This window comes from Castor canadensis, chromosome 2 (assembly GCF_047511655.1).
Source record: "Castor canadensis chromosome 2, mCasCan1.hap1v2, whole genome shotgun sequence".
Taxonomy (NCBI): Eukaryota; Metazoa; Chordata; class Mammalia; order Rodentia; family Castoridae; genus Castor; species Castor canadensis.
Genome location: NC_133387.1, coordinates 45153884 through 45177695, shown reverse-complemented (window position 1 = coordinate 45177695; position 23812 = coordinate 45153884). Strand labels below are relative to the sequence as shown.

At 37.1% G+C, this 23812-nt stretch overlaps 1 protein-coding gene across 1 annotated transcript in view; it reads right to left on the bottom strand.

Annotated features, from left to right (window-relative positions):
- Positions 1-6561: 6561 nt before the first annotated feature.
- The window catches only part of Col28a1 (collagen type XXVIII alpha 1 chain), a 146430-nt gene continuing 129179 nt past the window's right edge, over positions 6562-23812 (bottom strand). Inside the window, exons 33-35 of the mRNA XM_074064694.1 lie at positions 22637-22791; positions 10288-10477; positions 6562-8753 (exon numbers count right to left, since the gene is read on the bottom strand). Coding sequence (XP_073920795.1) covers positions 8581-8753; positions 10288-10477; positions 22637-22791 — 518 coding nt within the window. The 3' untranslated portion in view covers positions 6562-8580. The remainder of the gene's footprint in view (positions 8754-10287; positions 10478-22636; positions 22792-23812) is intronic.

The window sequence follows — 23812 nt, the reverse complement described above, 5'->3', positions numbered from 1 at the left end:
CACTAGCTAGGAAAATATGACTCTTGGATAAATATAACAATCTATCTTGTCCATTTCTGCCTCTAAGCAGCTGAATATGGTTGGAGAAAATCATAATAGCATGCTAATTGGTGAAATTTTAAAGTCATGTCTCAATTTTGAACCAGACTGTTTACCTATTTAGGTTTCTTTCCAGTTCCTATAAACATCCAAGCTTTCCACCTCTTCTCTCACTCTTGACTAATTCTTTTGCCTCCTTCTCAGTGAAAAGGAGCCATCAGAAAATAACTTACTTGACTTCCTACCACCAAATCAGCAAATGGCCTTGTTCCATTCTCACCTTTCCTTCTTCCCACAGGTTGTAATGGAAACAGTGTTTCTAGCTAACCCTTTAGATCCTAAGTGTTCTCTGTCCACCTCAGAAACTTCCTTCTTTCAGTGATCTCTTCTCTGTCATAGCTTCAACTTCTTCTCTATACAACTTCTTTCCAACACCATTTAAATATAAGCAAGACTGTTCCATTAAAAACAATAAAAACCAGGCTTTACTTCATGTGGCAGAGATTGATGCCAAAAAAAAAAAGGGCCCCCACTCTTTATGCCTACTTGTGGGCTTTGTAATAAAACTTTGTAGCTCCTCCTATGAAGAGGTCAATTTATTTTCAGATATTGTGAATCTTGGCTGATTATGTGACAGAATGGCATGCTAATTCCTGATGAGCCCTCAAGAGTTCTCACAGAATTCTGAGACCCCGCCATTGCCATGTCAATTAGTATGCTGGATGATAAGAAAGCATGGTCCAATCACCTATATTGACTCAACCAACCATAAGTAGGATTGTGGTTGGTCCTACCAGCTAGGTCATCCTGTCCTTAGCTGACCCCAGAAGCATGAGTGAATCCAACAAAGCTCAGAGCAGCAAAACATTCGGCTCACTTGCAGATGTTTGAATGAAAATACTGTTTATTTCAAACCACTGAGTTGATTTTGGGTTGTTTGTTACACAACAATAGCATACTGATATACCCCATGTCCCCTTTAAGCTACTAAATGTTTTTCCTTGTAATTCCAAGCTAAAATTCAAGAACATACTGCACTTGCTATCATTACTTCTTTACCTTCCATTCATGCCTTTAGGCACCTCATTCTTATATCAGTCCTAACACTCAGTCCTCTAAGACTATTTTTGCCTAAGTCTCTATGACTGTCCTATTATTCCTCTTCTGTCTGGTCATTCCCTCTGAGGAGTCTGGTAGATTTATTTACAATTCTTTACCATACTGTTAAGTGGAAAACATGCCCTAGGGTGCTGCTCATCCCAGTAGGCACATTCTTCCCAGAAGATCTCATTCATTCATTTTCTTTCATAAAGTTGCTATTTATTTTACAATTTATTTTCTATTTAAAAAGGAGGAAGGAGCCAGGCGTTCATGGCTCAAGCCTGTAATCCTAGCTACTTGGTAGGCTAAGATTGGAGGGATTGCTGTTCCAGGTCAGGCAAGGCCAAAAAGTTTGCAAGACCCCATCTCAACTAATAAAATATGGGTGTGGTGTATGAACCTGTCATCCCAGTAATCGTGGGAAGCTTAGAATAGGAGGATAGTAGTCCAGGCCAGTCTGGATAAAGTGAATAGTTATCTCCAGAATAACCAGAGCAAAAAGGGATGAAGGGTGTGGCTCAAGTAGTAGAACGCTTGATGTTTCTATAAGTGATTATGGTGTTAGGAAATTTGTTCATTTCATGAAAGTCCAAAAGTTAGCTAGGAAAAATAATTTGAAAGTCTTGTACAAATGTGGATTTGATAGTAATTCCATTAATTTTTTGGTAATAAATTAAAAATTTTAAAATCATCAGCCTAGTATTTGTGAAAAGTCTATTTTTTTCACTGAGTTGAAATTGTCCATATTTCTTCAAATATGGGCTATTTTCATCACACTAGAAGCTCCTTCAGTGCAGTCATTATTCCTTTGTTAGAAAGAGCTCTGATTAAATTCCCTGTTTAATAGGGTTTTGCACTCTACATTTTGTCCTTTTCATCTTCACAAGCTGCTAAAACCAAATTTTAAGACCCTCTGAAATAACAAGTGTCTTGTGGCAAAACCAGTTTCCAGTGTTCTACTGATCTCTCTGATTTCTCATTTTTCCTCAGAGTTTGGCCTTGTAATCTGCTAATATATCATTAGATGATTTTAAGAAAAAAATTTAACATTTAAAAGATATTTTAGGAAATATACATTTTTTTAAGAAAGTATAAAATAATCAATGCCTATAATCCCAGGCAAAAATTGGGAGGATCATGGTTAAAGGCCAGTCCAGGCAAAAAGTTAATGAGATCCCATCTCAACAAAAAAAAGCTGAATATGGTGGCATGAACCTGTTATCCCAGCCACCTGGAAGGTATAAGAAGGAAGATCGCAGTTCAGCTCAGCCTGGGCAAAAATGCAAGACCCTACCTCAAAAAACTAAAGCTAAGAGGTCTAGGGGCATGGTTCAAATGGTAGAACACCTGCCTAGCAAATGCAAGGCCCTGAGTTCAAACACCAACACCACCAAAAATAAATAAATAAAGTAATTGTTTTCAGCATAAACATTTTCCCAAATAAAATAGTCCAACATATTATCAGGATCAGAAGTTTAATTTTTTATAGGTTTAAAATGTTTTCAGTTAATAAATAAGAACCTGCATTACTAAGGAGCTCTTCCAAAAAGATATTATTTCTAAAATGGTGAGAATCTAGGTAATAAAAAAGCCCTCCCTATTCAAATGCATATGATGTTATTTGAATTGGAAAGAAAGCAAAGATTCCCCTCATAGAAGTGCTAACTAAAGAAAATGTACAGAAAGTACTGAAAAACTACTCAGAACTTTTTGTATGTTCAAGTCTATTTTGTAGTTAATGCTTCAGAAAATAAAATGATACCGTTCAATCTCATGTAGAAATTGATTTGAGAGATTTTCTCAAAATAAAGTAATGAAAAATACATTCATTTTGGCTGCTCATTTAAGCTTTATGTAAAACAAAAATGACCTGAAGGAGAAGCAGTATTTGTATGAGCAAATGTTTAAGAAAGATATTCATTAATTTGAAACTAACAGTTATGGGGAAAGGCAGATAACAAACACTTCCACCTCTTAGTGCCAAAATTCCACTTACAGATGACCTGTCAGAGCGTTGCTATACAGGAAATATAAATATTATCTTTGGGATTAAGTTAAAGTCTTTATAATCTTAATATGTTAGAATTGTATTTTTCTTTAACAAACCAGATAAACCAGTTATACATATTTTAGCAGAGATGAAGTAAGAAACTAACCTCCTAACTTCTATTTCTTTATACCAAGTTGATATTCCCATGTAGTGATAGATCCTGATTAAAATGAGTCACAATGTTCATACTAGCCAAGAAGAATATACATGACTTTTCAGTTAGTATTTAGCCACCCTGGCCAGTATAAGGAAATAACTTACTTCTTCTCCTTGGTGTATGAGCCCCATTTAAAATACCTGGTGTGGTCTCCTTTGAAATGACATAGCTCTCTTTGTCATTAAGCAAACTATATCTTTCACGGGTGAATTCAGAATTATAAACTTGTAAATGCTCAAAACATAGCTCTTTCTCTTCTTATGTCTATTCTAAGAAAATTGGTTGTTCTTTATATTTTATTGTTGTATTTCTAAAAATTTTCCTAGTCTCTATGTGGCTCCAATAAACAGAAGTATAGTAACCACCAACCTAAGTTGTCCCTCTCTTTTCCTACCACTTCCTTTTTACATTAACATTTTAGTAATTCTCTCAGGCCAAACCACTGAAGTAGCCCAACTTCACTGCCTCAGGTTGTATTAGTAGTGACCTCTGGGGATCCACCTGAGGTATCCTTAGGCAAAGTAGCTTCAGGATCCACATAGCACATTGCAGACTACAATAAGCTCTGGAGATTCACAACCTTGGGCATCCCAAACACCATGAGCATTTATTTTCAAGTTGGTTTGGGCTTTGTCCATTTGGTAGCAAACTTAGAGGGATCTCTAGTAAGTATTAGTAATGACCTATTTCTTAAACTAGGTGCTACAAGCACAGGTTTTTATATAATTAGCTTAGGATAGCTCTACTTATATGTAACACACATTCTTTTATGTATCAAATATTTTATATATATCAAATATTTCACAATGTAAAAAGTTGAAAAATGGCCCTCTCACCCCGTATAAAAATTAATTCAATATGGATCAATGTTCTTAATGTAAGATCTGAAATTCTGAAGCTATTATAAGAAAACATAAGGGGAAATACTTCAAGACATAGACATAGAAAACAACTTTCTGAATAGGACTCCAAATTGGTCAGGAAATAGAGCAAGAATTGTCAAATGGAATTAAAAAGCTTTCGCACATCAAAGTAAACAATTACTAGAATGAAGAGGTAACCCACAGAATGGGGGTTAAAAAAAACTTTTGCAAGCTTTTCTTCAGACAAAGGATTAATATCCAGAATACACATAGAGCTCAAAAAATTAAAGCCAAAAGAACAAGTAATCCAGCTGACAAATGGGCAAATGAATTGAACAGATAGTTCTAAAATGAATAAGTACAAATGTCTAATAAATACATGAAGAAATGTTTAAAATCCTGAGCCATAAAGACAATGCAAATCAAAACTACACTGAGATTCCATCTCACCCCAGCTAGAATGGCTATCATCAAGAAAACAAACAACAAATGCTGTCAAGGATGGAGAAGAAAGGGAACACTTATTCACCGTTGGTAGGAAAGCAACCAGTACAGCCACTATGGAAATCAGTACACAGAGTCCTCAAAAACTACAAATAGAATTACCATAAAATCCTGCTATACCACTCTGAGCATACATCTGAAGGAATGCAAGTCAGCATACAAGAGATAGCTATACACTCATGTTTATAGCAGCACTATTCACAAAAGCCACAATGAGGAATAAGCCTAGGTTCCTCAAAACTGATGAATGGATAAAGAAAATGTGGCATATATATACAATGGAGTATTATTCAGCAATAAAGGAGAATGAAACTATATTTTTTTGCAGGAAAATCTACAGAACTGAAGATCACCATGTTGAGTGAGATAAGTCAAGCTCAGAAAGACAAATATCACATGTTTTCACTCATATGCAAAATCAAGATAAAATAATAATAATAACAGTAATATGATATGATTGTAAAATGGGTACTATTTGGAGGAGAAGTCAATGGGAGAGGGGAGGAGGAAAGGAGGCTATTGTTTTGGGGGGTGAATATGTTCAAAGTATATTATATATATATGTGTATATGTATGAAAATAACACAATGAAACCATTTAAAAAACTGTTAAAAATGGAAGGAGGAGAAGAGGGTTTAAAAATAGTAACAGTACATAAATATCACAATAAACACCTTTGTACAAGTACTACATGCTAATAAATTTTTAACTAAAAATGGCTGTAGTTCAGATTACAACTAAAGTGAAATTTCATTTTCATCCATCAGACAGACAAAAATTAAATAATGATAACACTCAATAATAGGAAGGGATAAGAAGCTTGTAAGTTGGGGAATGTAAATTGGTATAATCTTTAAGGAGGGCAACTGATGTTGTCTATCAAAAGTACATTTCTTTGTCCTTACAATTTCTCCTTATAAATATCTTCTATAAATATACTTACTTAAAGGCTAGTGTTACAAGGATGGATATTAGATGAAGCTTTGGTCATCAAAACAAAAGATGAAAACATTTGAATGTCCCACAAAGATGAGTTGATTAAATAAAAGAAATGCCTTTAAGGCTCTTACAAAGACTAAGTTAGCTCTCCGTCTACTGTTAGAGAACGAATTCTAGAATGCTACATGAAGAAGTAAAGAAGAAAGAGAAGGACTGAGGGAGAGAAAGAGAGAGGGAGTGAAGAATAAAAAATTCCAAAAGGGTAGTTAATTGGTGCTCTCAAAAAGTAGCAAATAATCCAGTGGAGTTGAATCGAAGAGCATGTGTAAGGTCATGGAGGGAGATAAACTGGAAATATAAACAGTGATGGCATCCTGAAGAACCTTGAATACTATGCTAAAAGGTTTGTCCTTTTTCTTGGAGAAAATAAGAGAACCACTAAAACATTTTAAGGGGGAAATGATTAGGCCTGAATTACTATAACTCCATAGCACTGGGTAGAGATTGTAGTAAAGGGTTGGAAAGAGAAGGCCAATTTGGAATTTGGGAGCAGTGACAGACCCAGGGTAGAGAGGAAACAGAAGTAGTGAGATAAAACAGACACACTGAGAGAGAGTCTGGGATGTTTCTCATGAGCCAGACACGGTCACTGGCTAAAGACTGCACCATTCATGGAGAAATGGACTACAGAGGGATTGTGGATTTGCAGTGAAGGTAGGAAGTGATACAGAGCAAATTTAATACAACTGGTATCTAATTTTTAGTATAGAAAGGGCTCTGGAAGCATGCCAGAATTTTAAGAGGCACAACTTTAGTCAATTTTATTGTATTTGTCAATATTTTTCTAATAGTAAAGCAGTAATACACAGCAGAGAAAATATATACTAATTTCAATATTTATTTCTTAGAAGATTAGAGATGAGACAATTACATAAAGTCAGGTTGGTTTTGTTTTGTTTTCCAGCAAGGACATGTTCTAGGTTTTGTTATCATTGCTTTTTAAACAGCTGAAGGCAAGTCTGAGCAGTGACTTATCCATAATAGAATCAGTTTGAGAAAAATCCCAAGTTGCAGACACTGGCAAACCATAGCATTCCTCATTAAGATGCAAGAGAGGAAAAGTGCCCAAATGATAAATTTAACATAACGCCAACTAATATGCCAAGAAGGAAGTAACTGGAGAATTTCATTAGTGTTTTAAAATAATGTCAAGAAGCTATGAATGCGGCATATAAGGGCAAATTTGAAGGATGACAAAAATAAAATTAAAGCTTCTAGTTCATTTCAGAAAGAAGTAGGGAAAGAAGTCTTTACTGTCTTTGCATGCACAACTTCTAGTTTGCTGTTTACAATTGTTATTACAGGGCTGGAATTGTAGCTCAGAGATGGAGCACTTCCTTGCAGAGCAAGGCTCTGGGGTCAATCCCAACGCTAAAAGAAAGAAAAAAGAAAAAAGAATTCCTATCATGTAATTCCTGTGTCTTTCCATTTTCAAGACAGAGGGAAATCTTCCTATGTTCTATTGATACATTCTATTGATATTGATATCCTCTGGGGTAGGATCCAGAGGATTTAAATACTTAGAACAAAAAACATGCTGGTTTGACCCTCTCCCCTACTCTAATCACCAAGAGTATCTTCAGAAGCTGGAAAGTATGGTCAGAATTGGTAATTTACAATTACCTGAAAAGAACCATGGAAAGAGAAGAAGCTGTTAATGCAGCCAGAATGAAAGAGGATATGCTGGCTGTCCTAGAATAATAACACAGTCATTATAGTGGTTCCACAAGGTGAGAGCGAGAGTGTGAAGGCTGACACCAAGGGGTCATCCAGCTCCAGTTATAGCCATGGGAGTCAGGGCTGTCCGACAGAAACCCGAGTCCACAAGTCCCTTAGTGTATCTGTCTAAAGCTTATAAGCAACAGAGGAGACACAGACTCTTAGGATTCTTGGTGAGTCTAAGAGTCATTTTTTGGAATCAAGTATGAATGAATTAATTTCAATGATTACTAATTCATGTAAAATGATAATAAATGAATGAGTGTTTTTAGAACTCAAATCAGTTCACATTTTTTTTAAAGGGGGATGTTGCAAGTCTATGTATAATACATGATTTAAGACTGTTCTAGTTTTAACAATCATACACACACATTTCTGGGTTATTCTAAGCATCTTTAGTGTCATTTCAGTTAAACCCTCAAACTTCTTGGGTAGTCCACGGCCTTGATCTACTTTGTATTGCTATTCACTGAAGACACTGAGTTCCATTCATGTATTTGAAAGAAAGGACATAAAGAGTTTTGTTAAAATATATAGTTTAAACATACAATGAAGGCTTTGTTACCAAACACATTGGAGGAATGGGAAGTGACAGTTTCTAATACATCTGCATTAAATAATTTTAATTCAGGTTGGTTTCTCTCTACTATCAAGTGTGGCAAAATCTAACTACTCTCGCAACCCCAGATCTTCACCCAGCACTCCCACATGAACACACCTGATCACTTCCAATTTTCAAACAAAAGTCCTTCCTCACCACCTACCTATACTGACAAGGGTGCCAAGATGTTGGGGGTGTGGGGTGGGCAGGAGTGGGGTGTATTCCAACATAATGCGTGTAATAGGAACAAACAGCAATCAGTATCACATTGCAGCTTCTGAAGCAGACAGAGCCTGCGTCTTGAAGTTAGTTGGCTCTGAATCCAAATCTCCATCTCTGTCACGGGTGTCATTTGACAAGCTGCTAAATTTGTCAGAGTCAGCTTTCTCCTCTGTATAGGCCGTTAATAACACTTACATCTTTGGGTTGTTGTGAGGATTCTATTACATTTACGGATTGTCAATACTTGGTATCCACTTGAATATGGTGCCTTTTTTTGTCTTGGGTTGTTTTTAGACTCTTGATAGAGGCAGATTAATTTAGTTGCTTATCTTTGAACACAGATTTCTTGACATTCCTTTTCACTGTCAAATTTATTTCCTGTGCCACTGCAGCCACTGTACCAAAAGCGGGCACACGAGTTGACCTCTTTATCATAATACCATCGAATCACAAAGTTAAAACACTTTCCAGGATTCAAGGCTTCCAAACATCTAGGATCTAGGGTGAGAAAAGGATGTGTTACTGGAGGCTTTTCTTTTCCCAAAGAGATGATAAATAAAACCTTTACAATGTTCTATATTTAAACTCTTATTCTCCACGTACCCTAACGACCAAACTAAGAAAGTACGTTCTAAATTAGTGAAAGAAGGGTTCTGTAATACCCAAATGCTCTGCTTACCACCTGAAACTAACCACTGGAAATTTGTCCTTTTGAAAACAAAAATTTCTGATCTTCAGGAAATCCCATTAAAAATGTACATTTCCCTGAAAGCATAAATGAGACTTCACTGACTAATATTTTTATGGTGATTAGTCAACAGAAGAAAGAAGGACTTCGTTCATTTCCTGTGGATTTGATTTAAAATAAAATTAGTATTTAGAATGAAAATGACTTATGTCTTCACTACCTATTCCCTTCCAGGTTATTCGTAGAAAGTACCACTATGTTTACATTGCTTACTAAAAATGGAAAACCCTTTAAGTTGCCACACAAAAAGTAAAATGAAGAGCTGTCTCAATAATGTAATTCTCTTTTTAAAGGACAGCTGTCACAAGACACTAAAAATATGATATGACCTTCTAATGTCAGCTTACAAATAAATTTCATAAATGTATTCACTGTAAGAAAGCAGTAACAATAAAGCCGTGTTGTACTAGTGAGGTTCCTTTAATTGCAGAGCTTTCACTTGTTACACCTTTTTCATTGTGCAACACTCTATAGAACCTGAATTTGTATTTTGTACCTGAAAAAAAAGTGATTCCAAGGTAAGAGGAGCCAAAAAACAAATAGACCAAGTAGGTAATTGCCATCAGGGACTTGCATTTGTGGGATGGTTTATGCATCATAAGTTTCATTTCTTGACAGCAAAACTATCCCTGACTCCATCTCTGTAATTGTCTCCCCATATTCCGAGCATATCATGATTTATTTAGTTTCTAAAACTAAGTCTAAGTCTACCTTTCCTATGAAGACTCCCTAAATCAAATGGAAAGGAACAGATTTCCATCACATCTGTTCTTAAAAACAAAAACTAAATAATGCATATTGTGTAACTTGTTTTCAAGCCAATCTAAGCTTCTTTTGGACATGGATGTTGTCACTTTTTGCATGGTTTGTAAAAACAAAAACACATGCATGTAATGATGAATTTTCTGTCTATATATTAGTTCAATAGAAGATATTCTGCTGAATCAAAATCTACATTTTGTCATTAGCATATTTCTTGTACAATCAGAGGCTCCAAAACAAAATGCCCACTCATGTAGAGGGAGCAGCTAGGATTATGGCAAACAGGAAAAACAGTCCTCTCTAAAAACATGCAAATTAAATAATAAGAGCTTGAAAATTTTCGTGAGCAAATTTATTCAACAGCCAGCCAGTTTTCACATTCTCTATATATCCCAATGAGAAGCATCTTTTGTGTTCCCTGTTTAGAGTCATAACATTCTCTCTTTGAGAATTTTAGAAACCTTCCTTCCTGTGCCTTCCTCACATTGTAGATACAGCAGCTGACTGGCAGGTATCTCTTACTTTTGTACACCAAATTTTCCGTCTTTAAAATCCAAGTGGGACTTGCAGTTTTCGCTTCCATATCCTCGGGAATGCTGGCCAATGGCCCAAGAGCAGTAGCAGCCTCAGGTGAGATAGTGGTGACCACGCCATCAGTCCCTGTCAGCTCTGGAGGCTCCTCCTTTTCCTCCTTGCCTCTATAAACACTGAACTACACACATACACACACACACACACAAAAAAAAAAACATTTTTTTGTTTGTTTCTGATAATCTCAAGCTAAAAAAGCTAGTTTGCTTCAGGAAGCATTTAAGAAAAAGTTCAGTATGGCTGCATCCCTCCAACTTTCTGATAATGACTATTTCAAATAAAAGCTCAGGAATTAATGGGCCATCCCTGAATTGCTAGATTGTGGATCATTCCACCACTTTGTGTGGGGGCTGGTGTGTACATGCACACTGCCCACCTCCAAGCACAGGTGCTCTTGTGCTGGGCCTTCAAGAGAAAGGTGCATGCAAGGCACAGAAAATATGAGGTTAGGAGGGCTTTCTCTTTTTTTTTTTTTCTTAGTCACTGCTAGGAGAAGGTAAAATACCCATCAATTTAACATCTTATGGCCCTTATCTCTCAATTTCCTAACAATAGAGATCTTATATTGTAACTATCTACCAGGAACTCAGTCGATTTTGAGGCTGGGACTTATGGTGGCAGAGGACAATAACACATCTGAATTAAAAACAATAGCATTTGCTTTTTCTTTTGTGTGATGGTGAAGACACCTTTTTCCTGCTCTTCCTATCATCCTGACATCTGCTAATGCCAAACATTGTAGAGTGCTTAGCTTCTAGAATTTCTGAGAACTGGCTGATATATAAGGAACAGAAGAGTATAATTTTTGGACTACAATTTTTGGAGCAAATTTTTGGACTAAAACTTCTGAGTTTCATCTAAATTTATGAAACATAGTGGAACAAAGAGGACATGTGTTTGGCTTTAAAAAATAAAAGTCATGTCAGTATTCTTGATCATATTATCAGGATCTAGGCAAATCTTTTATGGGAATAATTGAATTCTTTTTCCTTTTTTTCTTTTGCTCTTGAATCTCAGCTACATGGAATCACAACAGTCCTGGCCCAGCTGATAATTTATCCATGCAAGTCCCTCTTTTGTTTGTTTGCTTTTTGTTTATTTAAATAGGCTGATCTGTGAGCCATGAACTAGTGCAGTAGTTTTTGATGTTTTCTTACCCAGGGTTTGTGGGTAGGATCAGAGCCAGCAGTCATGAGCCTCCCTCTGTCATCTATGCTGTTCCAGTGCATTTGCTTCTGTGTGTATGCACATATGCACATATACACAGACACCCACACACACACACACCACACCATGGGAGCAGGACAAATTATTGCATTGCTCATGTAAGTTTATTTTTACAGTTATTAAAGTAGTACTAGGTGAGTCAGAGCAAATACTTTCGTGAGGATTGGTCTTTGGCATGATATAAAAGGCATTCAATTAAAATATAATAGTAACATCTCAGTGACCCCAAAACATAGTCTTTGGTACAAATGTAGGTAAAACTGCATCACTTGAGGTTCCTCATTCTTTCAGAATGATCCTGCACATATTTAGTAATTTGAATGTCAACTTTTGTTATAATCATATAATCATAGGTAATTTTCAGGCTAGAGGAAAACTCTGTCAATCGCCATTGGGGAGAACGGAGAAAGATCCTGTTTCAGGAAAGAAACACTATTTTACTTGCACTGTGTCGTTTTAAACAAGAAATAGGATAAGAGTTTAAGGATCAGTTTATCAAAAATAAAAGTCAACTGTCTTTAGTCTACACTTTAGATAGAAAGCCTGTAAGGCAAGATGGTCCTTTGCTCTGGGCAGCATGGTTCTCTTAAAGAAATTAACTCTGCCTTTAAATCTTTACCTTGCTAAGTCCTGAGGCCTCAGAAGTTATTCGTTGCCTCTTATGAGTTTAGGAATGCTTGCTTTCTTTTTCAATCAATAATCACTTGGGAATTTTGACAGCAATGATATTATACCATGTTCTAGAATAAGCACAATGAACTTTTTTTATAAACAAAAAGAATCTCATCAATCTTCCAGCTCAACGAAGTTTCAAATTACTTAAACAAATGTGTAATTGTTATGGTTTTCAATCTGTATAATTTTCTTATTTATTAAAAAAGCAAACAAGCTCACTGAAAGGAATTTTAGAAAATATGGACAAACAAAAAACAAAGAAAATAGAAACCCAGAAGCAATTCTTCCAACCAGAGATAATTTCTGTCAATAGCTGTCTCCCAGTGTCTTTTTCACCTGTTGTTTAAAAAAGAATATGTGCATAGTTCAGTTGGTAGCATGCATGAGGCCCTGGATTCAACACACACACACACACACACACACACACACACAGCCTGCACTACATGCTGCATAACTACAATGGCCTTTTAAAAAAATTTTCCTGTTATAAACCTCATGGCTAATTGCTGGGTTAAACACGTATATTTGTATATTTAAGGCTTTTGAGACAAAGTCCCCCCAAATAAATTTTTACAAATTTGCACACTTACTAGAATCTCTTTCCCAAACAATCATCATTTACTGCTATTATGATTGAAAAATAGTCACCAGCTTGGCAGATGAAAACTTCTCCAACTGATCTACAGAGTCCTATCAGAATCTGCCCCTCCACACATTATAATGTGTACTGCCCCCAACATGACCTTCTTTTCTTCTTCCTCTACATTCTGTCTCAGGATGTCAAAATCAACCCTCACAACACAGCCCAGGTAAAGTTGGTCTCCATCTGCAAAACTTCCTAGTCAGTGCAGATTCTCTCCCTGCTAGATGGTACATAACACCTCCGACTCTCCTGCACTTGGCCCTGATCACATAAAATTTAACTTTAACCCTATCTTATTAAAGCAGAATATGCTACCTCCAAAAATGCCACTTTGGCATATTGATTATTTTAAGCTGAAGGCAGTTGAGAAGAATCAGATATAAGAAAGCTCTCTTCCCTTCTTCATTTGCCTAAAAGCAAGACATAAATTTTTGTAAGGTGTCTCCCCGCTCCCTCTCTACCAGGAAGGGCAGAGTAATTGCTGGAGACATTCCTGGATCTTTAGCTCAGAGATTACACTAGAAGACGCTATACAACAAACTTCACCCCTTGGTCTTGTACTAGATCCCCCATATACTTACCTTCCCATGATTTGCTACTCTAGAAACTCACGGTTCTTTTCCCTTGTCTTTTTACTTCTCTACAAACTTTCCTTATTAGGATGGTGTTCATGCTCACACGCTAGCCATCCCTTCAAGTCCTTCATCACTGAGTGCTCCTATGTGTGTATGTGCTGCTAACGTTAAGTGTCTGTTTTCCTCTTGTTGGTTTGTTTTATATTAGTCTAATTTACAGAGCCCCAGCCAGGAAGCCTAAGAAGGTAGAGAGAAATGAAAAGTGTTTCTCTCTTCTACTACCTTGTATCATTTCACATGTATAAATATTACATCCCTAATAAGAGAAATTAAACTATGCCCTTTCCTTTCTTCCTTCCTTCCTTCCTTCCTTCTTGCCTTCCTTCCTTCCTTCTTCTCCTATCTTCTCTTCCTCTTCCTCTTTTTATTTTTTTATCCCCATAACCTAGAATAGGCAAATGAATTCACAATGGAGTAGAATCTGTTTTTCTCATCTTTAGGCTGAACTTAATAAGGATATACAAAGGGAGAATCAAAAAAGACCTTTAAATTATTCAAGTCCTCTAGGCTTTAATGCCATAATTTCAAAATAAAAAAGGTTAGGCCCTGACATAACTTCCAACTTCAAGAGTGAAATTTAAATAAGCCACACTTAAATGGCAGGATAAACACCAAATTCATGTTAGTGGTTGCCTCTGGAGAGGAGCAAGCTTGGAATTCTACTTTATGTAAAGCAAGTGGAAACACTGGTTACTTCTGGAGGTGGGCACTTAAGTGTTCATTGTATTCTCTGTTCCTTTTCATAAATCTTAAACAGAAAACAGTGTGCCTACAGTCAACAATTTCTGCTCTTGCCGCTCTGGCCAGTCTTGGGGCCTCTGCAGGGGCTCACTACATAGTAAAAACACAAAAGAGGCAGACAGGGCAGACATCTGGGTTCTAGAATGCTCCATGATGCTCTAAGAGCAGACATGCTCTCATCATTCTCCTTTAGCCTTTGAGTTGATCTTTAAGGGAAGGAAAACAGACTCAGTATAGCATCCTACTTACAACATGAACACACGAGGTAAGGAGGATTGCCAACCAAGCACAACTCAATTCAAAAGGTCTTTGGTTTCTGATTTCCAAACATTTTCCTCATAATTCATCACCCAGAACCTTGCATATATTATACACCTGCTCTTCAAATCTGAGCTCATGTCTGCTCTGGGTGAATACTAATGAACATTAGTACTAATGGACATTAGCCCTGTGTTCGGACTTAGCATCTTCCCAGCAGTACAGGTCAAACCTTCTCCCATTTGGTTGTGGGGGTTCTGCTTCTGCCAGATGGTTACACAGCCAGCACCTTCAATGTGTCTGGCTTCTCAGGAGTTCTCCCTGATAGACTCTCCCCAGGTGAAAGTTCTTCCCTGCCAGGTCTCTCAGCACTTAAGTACTGAAAACGAGGGCTCTTTTATTTGCATTTAAGGTTGCTGAAAACATTCAGAACACCTTGAGCTTGGGCCACCCCTCCTCAGACTGACTGCAGCTTTCACAAAGATGGAAGGCAGGATTTTGTTCTGTTTAAGCCCTCTCATTTATTAGTATAAAGCCTTCTGTATGGCATTGCCCAGTAAACATTTTTGACTGCTTTAATCGTACACTTTAGAACAGGAAGAATATTCTGGTAGTAATTCTTGTTTTACAGATAAGGCAACTGAAACCTCAAGAAAGGAGACGATGCACCCTATGTTAGGCAGCTGTCCATCTCACTTCTAGAATGTCATCATTGTGAGATAATACTATAAACTTAAAAACAGTCTTTTCAAAAGACAACACACATTAAATAGATACATCTCAATTTCAGCAAAAATAATGTAGGAAAAATATGGCCTTTGGAATTGAGGGAATAAAGTATTTAAGTTCAGTATTGAGGCTACAAGCCAGGTTTCCTGACTTATAAATCTGAGCTATTTCCTCTAGACTAGTTTACAGTATGTTTTGCTATTTTAGTTCTCTCCTCTGTAGGATAGGAGAATCTGATATTCTGTATTCTAAGGGTAATTATTATTAGCAATATATAATACTTAACTAGAAACTTCACATAAAAATACTAATAATTAGTTGCTAGGTAGATTTTATCAAGAATTTGATTTTTTGAACACTGCAGTGAGGATATTCATTTTATGAACAAGTAAATTTACCACATCTTGATATCTGACTTAGTCAAGGCTACTTATGAGTAATTAGGTCTGATTTCAGGAAATAATGTTAACTTTTCTGTCAGTGGAGAAACTAAACACTTGGTTTCCCTGTATCTTTTGAAATTTTCAATAGCATTGATCATGGCCTTTGAAAAGGCTACTTCATTTAGTAGTCAGTGTAAGATGATTGAGCAACCTTTAAAATTTTACTTGCATGGAACAGTCAAAGAAAATAGATGCACTCAAATATTAATGGTATTTTCCTACTCTCCTGTCACAGAGGCTTAGCACCAATTCAAAATATATGCCATTGTATTACAAACAGTTTTTAAGAAATTTCAGCCAAAATGGAATTACATGTGACATAACTTCTTATTTTAAGAATAATGTTATTTTTAAAAGAAGGAAAAGATAAATAACATGATGCTATCAACAGGTAATAAACTTGAAAGAATGTAGAAAAGTGATATGGGAAGCAAATTATGACTGTATGATAATATTGTTACTATAGACAAGAAATAAAGGGGTCCTGATCTGAGGCAGTAGAGGTACTGGTGAGAAGAGAGGTTGGTGGGGTAGATGAAGGATGTCAAGAACATACTAAAGACAGTATCAATGAGTATGGGAGATAAAGTGAGAATTGGATTTGAACTCATCCAAGTTTCTTATCAGATGCGTGGCTGGTTGGTGAGACTGGGCCCACAGAAAGGAAACATATTCAACACTGTGAAATGTTCCATGCTGAATACCAGTGGTTCACATATGTACACATAGGCCATCAGAGGGTGTGAATGTGGACCCAAGAAAAAGATCCGAAATAGGGAGGCAGATGTGACAGTTGTTAGCAATTGTACTGAAACTCACATTGAGAATGTGGAAGAAGCAGAGAAGACAAGCAGGCTGAGGACAGATTTCAGAAAAAAAATAAGTCTAATATTTAAGGAGTAGGCAAAGAAACAGAAACCCTGACAGTGATTAAGAAAGAGTGCTCAGAAATGGTAGAAAAAGAGACAGAACTCTCAAAATCCAGGAAAACAGTTTCAAAAAAGAAGTAGCCAGGGAGGGGGCAGGGGGATAAGGGAGGGGGTGGGGGAAGGGGGGAGAAATGACCCAAACATTGTATGCACATATAAAAAAAAAAAAAAAGTGGCCACGGTGTTACATGCAAAAGAAAAATCAAGCAGGAATCTGGCAATAAGGATTTGGCAATTAGGAGGTCATTGATGACTTTTCTAGCAAAAGTGCGTTGAGTCATTAGAGGCAATGGCTTGATTTTAGGGCTTTCCAAGTGAATGAGAATGAGAGATGGAAAGAGACTGGGAATATGCGAAGGAGAAAGGTGAGTGAGGGGAGAGGACAGAGAGAGAGAGAGAGAGAGAGAGAGAGAGAGAGAGAGAGAGAGAGAGAGAGGCTGGCCTGAAGAGTAATTTTAGTATAGAAGGATAGAAAGAGCTAGGATAGCAAGAGGGACATGTGAAGTAAGAGAGGGTTGGGATATTTTTTACATGGGTAATTCTGAAGCCTATTTACTTAGCCTTACGAAGGAGTCTGAAATATTGGTAGGAAATGGAACAACAGTGAAACAAAGTGCCGATTTTGGAAGAGGCAGAGGGAACAGGCGTAAAAGCACAGGTGGAAGACAAAATGGTGTCACAGCAGCGCTTAGGGCGGAGCCAGGGCATGATTCTGGGATGAAAGGATGCATTTGACTCCAGTATCACGTCAGAACCACTCAGCAGTCCAATCCTTTAAAAATTGCCAGTGGAGCACAAGTGGCTTTGTTTGGATGGGTCTTCAGATGGAGTGAGAAAGAGTGAGAAAAAGTATGAGATGGGAGAGATGGCGAGAGTGAAATGGGGATGGCGACAGCCGACTAAAACAGAGAATGGACAGAGCGGGAGACAGAAGCAGTAGGCCACCATGCCAATTTTCTGTAATGTACATTGGTACAGCATCTACATTTTCTTCATGGAAATGCAGAGACTGCATCATAGACTTAAGGCTGGCATTGAAAATGTCAGGATGATGTCAAGAAGGAAACTCCCAGCTCCTCCTTTTCCTCCACTACCCAGAGGGGCTCCTGCCATGCTAGCTTGGCTAGTCAGTCATTGGGATGCTGTGGAAATTGCTCTGCACAAGAAGCCCAGAGCATTCTTTCTACAGAGAGGAAGAAATCTCACTGCCAATTATCTAAGTTGATCACAGTTAGGGAATGATTTTCCATAACACACAAAAAAGAAGCTTTTTGAATGGGTATTTGGGGTTTCTTCCCTTTCTACTTATTGAAGAGAAAAACAATCTAATATATTATTACAAGAAACTAGCTCCAACAAATAAACACTCTGTGCCTTGACATTATCTACTAATGCATTTATAATGGTGAAAAGTGACTTCATGCAGGAAATTAATAAGTTTATGGGCTTAATGGACCATTACTGGATATAACCAGTTGGCCTGGTAAAATGTTTACTTGATTTCATTGCCTGGGTCTCATTCCTATCTTGGAAATCCTAACCTAACTGGCCAAAACAGAAGCAATAAAGGAACATGAAATGTTAACATTATTAATCCCATAAAATATAAGGATCTATATATGTATGATCTTTTTGTAACAGTGTAATTGATGTCTTTCATTGAAGAAAATCTTCAGATCTCTCTTTTGGCTAAACAATTGGTATAGCATTCATTTGGTCGATATACTTTTATGAGCATCTACGGTGTATAAAACAAAGCACTATTTTAGATCATAAGGAAGGCACAAAGTTTAATTAGACACAGATTATACCATCAAGGAATTTAAATCCAGTAGGATAATTAAGGCACATACAGAAATAATTATTGACAATACAAAATGCAATAAATTCCAGAAGAAGGCATAAATTACCCTGAAATTTCAGGAGAGGGACAGAGTTGAATGTATACACATATTTAGTTTCCTAAAACTGGCCTATAAGAAAAACAGAGCAGAGTGTCACCTAAGTGTCATGAAGTTAAATAGAACCTGGCAGATCTTTCTGCTTTCCATATTTCCCAACACACCTGTTCTCAGATACTTAGAGTACACCTAAATCAGAATCAAGTCTCATTCCATAATTAGATGCAATACTTAAAATGTTAGTCCTTCTTTTTGGGTGTAAGGGAAGGGGCAGCACTGTGGTTTGAACTCAGGGCTTCATACTTGCTAGACAGGTGCTCTACCACTTGAGACACTCCACCAGCCCATGTTAGTCCACCTTTACCACCAACTTACATTTCACACTAAAGTATAAATAACTAATATCAGATTTTCCCCAGAAAACATATTTTGGTAGAAAGAAAAGAAGGAAGGACAAAGAGAGATAAGTATCTTAAGGGAGTGATCAAAGAGACAACAGAGAAAAGAAAACGAGACACAAAAGAGGGAAATGGTACTTCTGAGATAATTTGCTTGCTTTACACTGTTACCTAGAGTTGTCTTGAGATCAATATGAGAACCTAAAGTTTTTGACAGATTCACAAAATTTTAGATGCTTGGAAAGTGCAATTATATTTATTGGATAAAGATATGTGTGCATGCATAGAAATGTAAATATGCTTTTAGAGTTATGTGTGTTTATCTATGTCAGAGAATTAAATGTGAATATTGATGTGTGCATGTTTGTTCATATTAAATATCTATTAGGAATTGATTAAAATTGATTAAAAACTCAGTATTGGCTTGGTGTTTCTACAAAGACAGAGTAAAAAAGTCTAGTGACAAGAGGGTTTTCCAGGAAGTCCAAGTTCACTGCAAGCTCCCACTATTTCAGTCAAAGGTTCCTACGGAGACTTGGCTGATGCTGTTTCTCTTCATGTGGCACTTGATTTTACAAATCTAACCTATTTTGGATATACTCTTCTTATGCCTTCCCCTCTCCAGCTACCAGAATCTTCACCTGTCATAGTCTGTTAATATCATTTGCCTCGGAGGGTCATCAGACTTCTTGAGTCATGATACCAGAGGCATATGGTCTTACTGTTCCTCATTCTGTATCATAAAGGCCTTGGTTATCACTCAGGCACTTTACATGGTACAAACTAAACTCATTATTTTGCTTTAAAAAACCATCCTGCCTCCTATAGTCTCTAGCTCAGTATATGGTGTTTCAGTCTAGTTTATCTCCAAGCTAGATACCCAGTAGTCATACCAAAACTCACCCTCCTCCCTAACCTCCAATCATTCAATCACTAAAGCTTGTTATTTCTGCTCTAAAAATGGTTTTGAAATCTGGGCTTCTTTTTTCCCCCACTCATGTCCATTTCTTAGTTTAAGGCTTCATAATCCCTTACCTGGACTCTCATACCTCATATCCCAGCCTCCAGGCTCCTCATCTTCTCCTCCTACTTATCTTTCATGTTGAAACTAGGATTACTCTTTCTGTGAACTAATTATCACCATATGACCCTTGAACTCCTCCACTGCCTCCTGGTGGTCCGGTCTATGGATGAAGTTCAAGCTCCTTGGCTTGACACATGAAACCACTATTAATTAGTAGTTCTAGCCTAATTTAACCTGGCCAGCTTTACCTCTCATCATCTGACACACACACAAATTCAGGCTGCAAGTAAATTGAATTTTTCTTCTTTTCTTAAAATGCCATGCATGGACTTTGGAACCTCCTTTGCCCACATGTTCCCTGTGCTGAAAATACCCTTCCATTTTCTCTGCCCTTGAGAAATTTTCAGTTGTTGTCAATTCTTGGATCAATGCCATCTCCTCTTGTGACGCTTTCAGTTATAGACTAAATGTTTGTGTCCCTTTGAAACTTATATATTGAATCCTGAATCCCCAGTGGGATAAAATTTGGAGGTGGGGACTTTGGGAGGTATTAGGTCATAGAGGGGGGCCTTCACGAATATAAGGGCACTTATAAGAAGAGACATAAGAGAGATGAGCTGTTTCTCAAACACATGAAAACACAAGAATGTGGCTGTATAAGCAAGGAAGTGAGGCTTCTCCAAACAAATTTTGGTCTTCCCAATCTTCAGAACAATGAGAAATAAATAAATGTTTATTGTTTAAGACACTCATCCGTGGTATTTTTACCATTATTCCAAGCAGACTAAGACACTTTCCATTACTCTCCTTGAAATTACTTGCATCACTTCTTGTGCTTCATCCACAACTGTGGTACAACTAAATGCATCAGTTCATCTTGTATATACATCTTCTTGAGAGACTGTGGACTTCTCACAGGCAGGAGCCATGTCTTAAAAGCCAGCATGTAGTAATGATCAGTATGTACTGCTGAAATTCAGTGGTGTCAATATAGCAAAATGTGGCTTAGTGTTTATGAGGAGGGCTCAGTTTAAGCACTACTCACTGGATGAAACCTATGGTTGCTCTTTTTTAGGAAGATTTTGGAAAGCATCTATTAGGAAATTGATTGTTTACATGGATCAACTAGAAGAAGGACATAGTAATAAGCTGCACAAATAGGCAGTCTGTGCTCAGGAGGAGATAGACTGTGTACATTATTGTCTGTAATTTACCTTAAAATGCTCAGTACAAACTAGAGCTGGCAAACCTATTGTGCCAAATCTCAGTCCCCATCTCTTTTTGTAAATAACTTTTGATTTGATGCTGGGGATTGAACCCAGAGTCTCAAGCATAATAAGTTTTACCAGAAAACAGTCATATTCATTCATTTAAGTATTGTCTATGAATACTTTTGCACTTCCAAGACAGTTAAGTAATTGGAACATAAATTAAAGGACCTGCAAATTAAGTGTTCAGGATATGACCCTTTACAAAGAGCATAAAGATCTGGTATAAACGTGTTGATTTTGAAACAATCCTAGGGTAGTCTGTTGCCTTAATGGAAATCATTTGTTTTGGAGGTGATTAGTGTTTAATCAGAGAGAAGAACTTTAGAGACTTTTCTGTCGCTTTTTGAACAGGGTATAAAAATCTACTGAGTTTTATAGTTTGTGCCTTTAGGAATGGTATCCTGGACCTGATTCCTCAATGAACCTGAGTCTACCTCCAGACCCAGATGTTTCTCAGGGCCTCAGTCTAACTAGACAGTTAGCTAAATCCTTATTCTTGTTGCTCTTTCTCATGATGATTCTTTCATACAAATAAAGCCTTCATAAAAACACAGTGCAGGAATTTCACTGAACTTAAAGAATAGGTGTATGACTTTGTGTGCCTGCTTGCTATAGGATGTCTATATGTGTAGTAGAAATAAGGCTAGACTGGCTTTAGTTATAACTTGGTGAGGAAGAGAGTGCAGCACTCACCAGGAACTGTGGGAGGAACCCCAGTTTTCATCTTAAAGAACCTTATAGTTGCTCATGATCTGATTGGCTTAAGTCAGTTCCCAGAAACTTGCTATGAGGACAGCCATATTTGTCTCTATTCATTCAGGAGGTTATCATCAAGCATAATACATGATTATGGAGCTCTGAAGCAAAGCATCTTCCTTGCACCAATGCACATACAACCTCCTTCCACACACACACTCCCACCCCGTGTACAGGAGAGAGAAGCTCAAAGAGCAAGAGTGTGGCTTGGAGTGTGGGAGAGTGATTGCTTGGACATTGGGCACATTTTAGAAAAACTTAAGAGTACAAAGTGGAAAGTGTATGCACAGATGAATGAGGGAAAGTTGTGCCTGGTATGAGAGAATGTGCAAAGCCCAGTAAGTAGACAAATTCAAATAAGGTAGTCAGTGGTTACTGTAGTGGTGACAGGGGTAAAACAAAAATATTATTTGTAACACAATAAATAATTATGTATAAAATATTAAAAAATTTCAGAATGCTATATTCATGTTTATAAGCCCTAAAGCTATTTCAGAACTGGAAAGCTAGGGTCAAAGTGGTAACATTTGGAGTCAAGGACTAGAAAATACACATATTCCAGCTGATTCTGACAATGCAAGATAATCTTTGATATAAACAGACAGAATGAACTATCTTAGTTTCAAAATGTGAGCAAGATAATTACTTACTGACTCAGAAATTTCTTTAGGAGGCTCTGCAGGCAGTTCACTGAGTTCTTCTGACATCTCAAATCCAGGTTGAAGTGAGGATGGACCAAAAACTTGAATAAGATAGGAATCAAAATCCTCACAAATTTTTTTAGACAACTTTTGCTTCAGGGTGTCTTTTAAAAGAGAAGTAGAATGTCAATGAGTGGAAGCAATAAAACATTACTTAAAACCTGTTCAAAGAGTCCAGCACTCTCCTTAAAATAAGCAATCTCCCATTACTTGAAACCAACTGCTAAGTGAACTAATTTAGAAAGCATTTTCACACCATCTGTAAGAGGTTATCTAAAATAACTTTATTTAATAATACTCTTGTGCAGAAATGCTTGTTTATCTAAGTGTCAATTAACTGTGAGTTAATTTATGTAAAGGACTAGCCTCATGCTTAATATATTAAATAGGCAATTACTTCTGCTTTTAGGAATGACAAAAAGCCAGCCAGTTCAAAAATATATGTCTCACTGACTATAAGAAATTACAAACTCCTTCAGATAACATGATAAAGCTTTTCAATTGCTAAAACATAACATTTTCTCAAAGATGTAATACTTTGGCCATTCTAACACAGAAACAGCCAACTGAAACTAAAATAGCAGATAAACCCAACAGTCACCAGAGGTATTAAGGAAATGGAATTCCAGGTTAGAAAGCTCTGGAGAGGATGGAAATAGAAGATGGAAATCTTTCTGAGCTTTGTATACTCTCCCTAGGTCAGGAGATGCTGGTGCCTGGAGTAGGCAGGGAGGCATTGAGGGTCTGTAGTCAGCCATGTCAGGACCCCTCCCAGGTGGCTGGAGGAAGAAGGATGATGACAGACTGAAGCCTGCAGCCATGTTAGGGCATACCTTTTACTTACTTCATAATTGCCAGGTCTGTGCCCTGCCAGAATGAGTCATCAGTTTCCAAAGAATTAGAACATAGTTCATTATAAAGTGATATTGACTGTAACTTAAATAAAGCGTATTACAGTTCCCCATTAGTAAATATCAGTTGATGTGAATGGTTAAATTTAGCATAGGGAAGTCCATGAGATGTGCATTAGTATAATGCACATCCAAAAGGTTGTTTCAGGGAAAGATGATCCTTGATGCAAAACATCACCCTGTTTTCATAAGACCAGAGAGTAGAACATGCCCT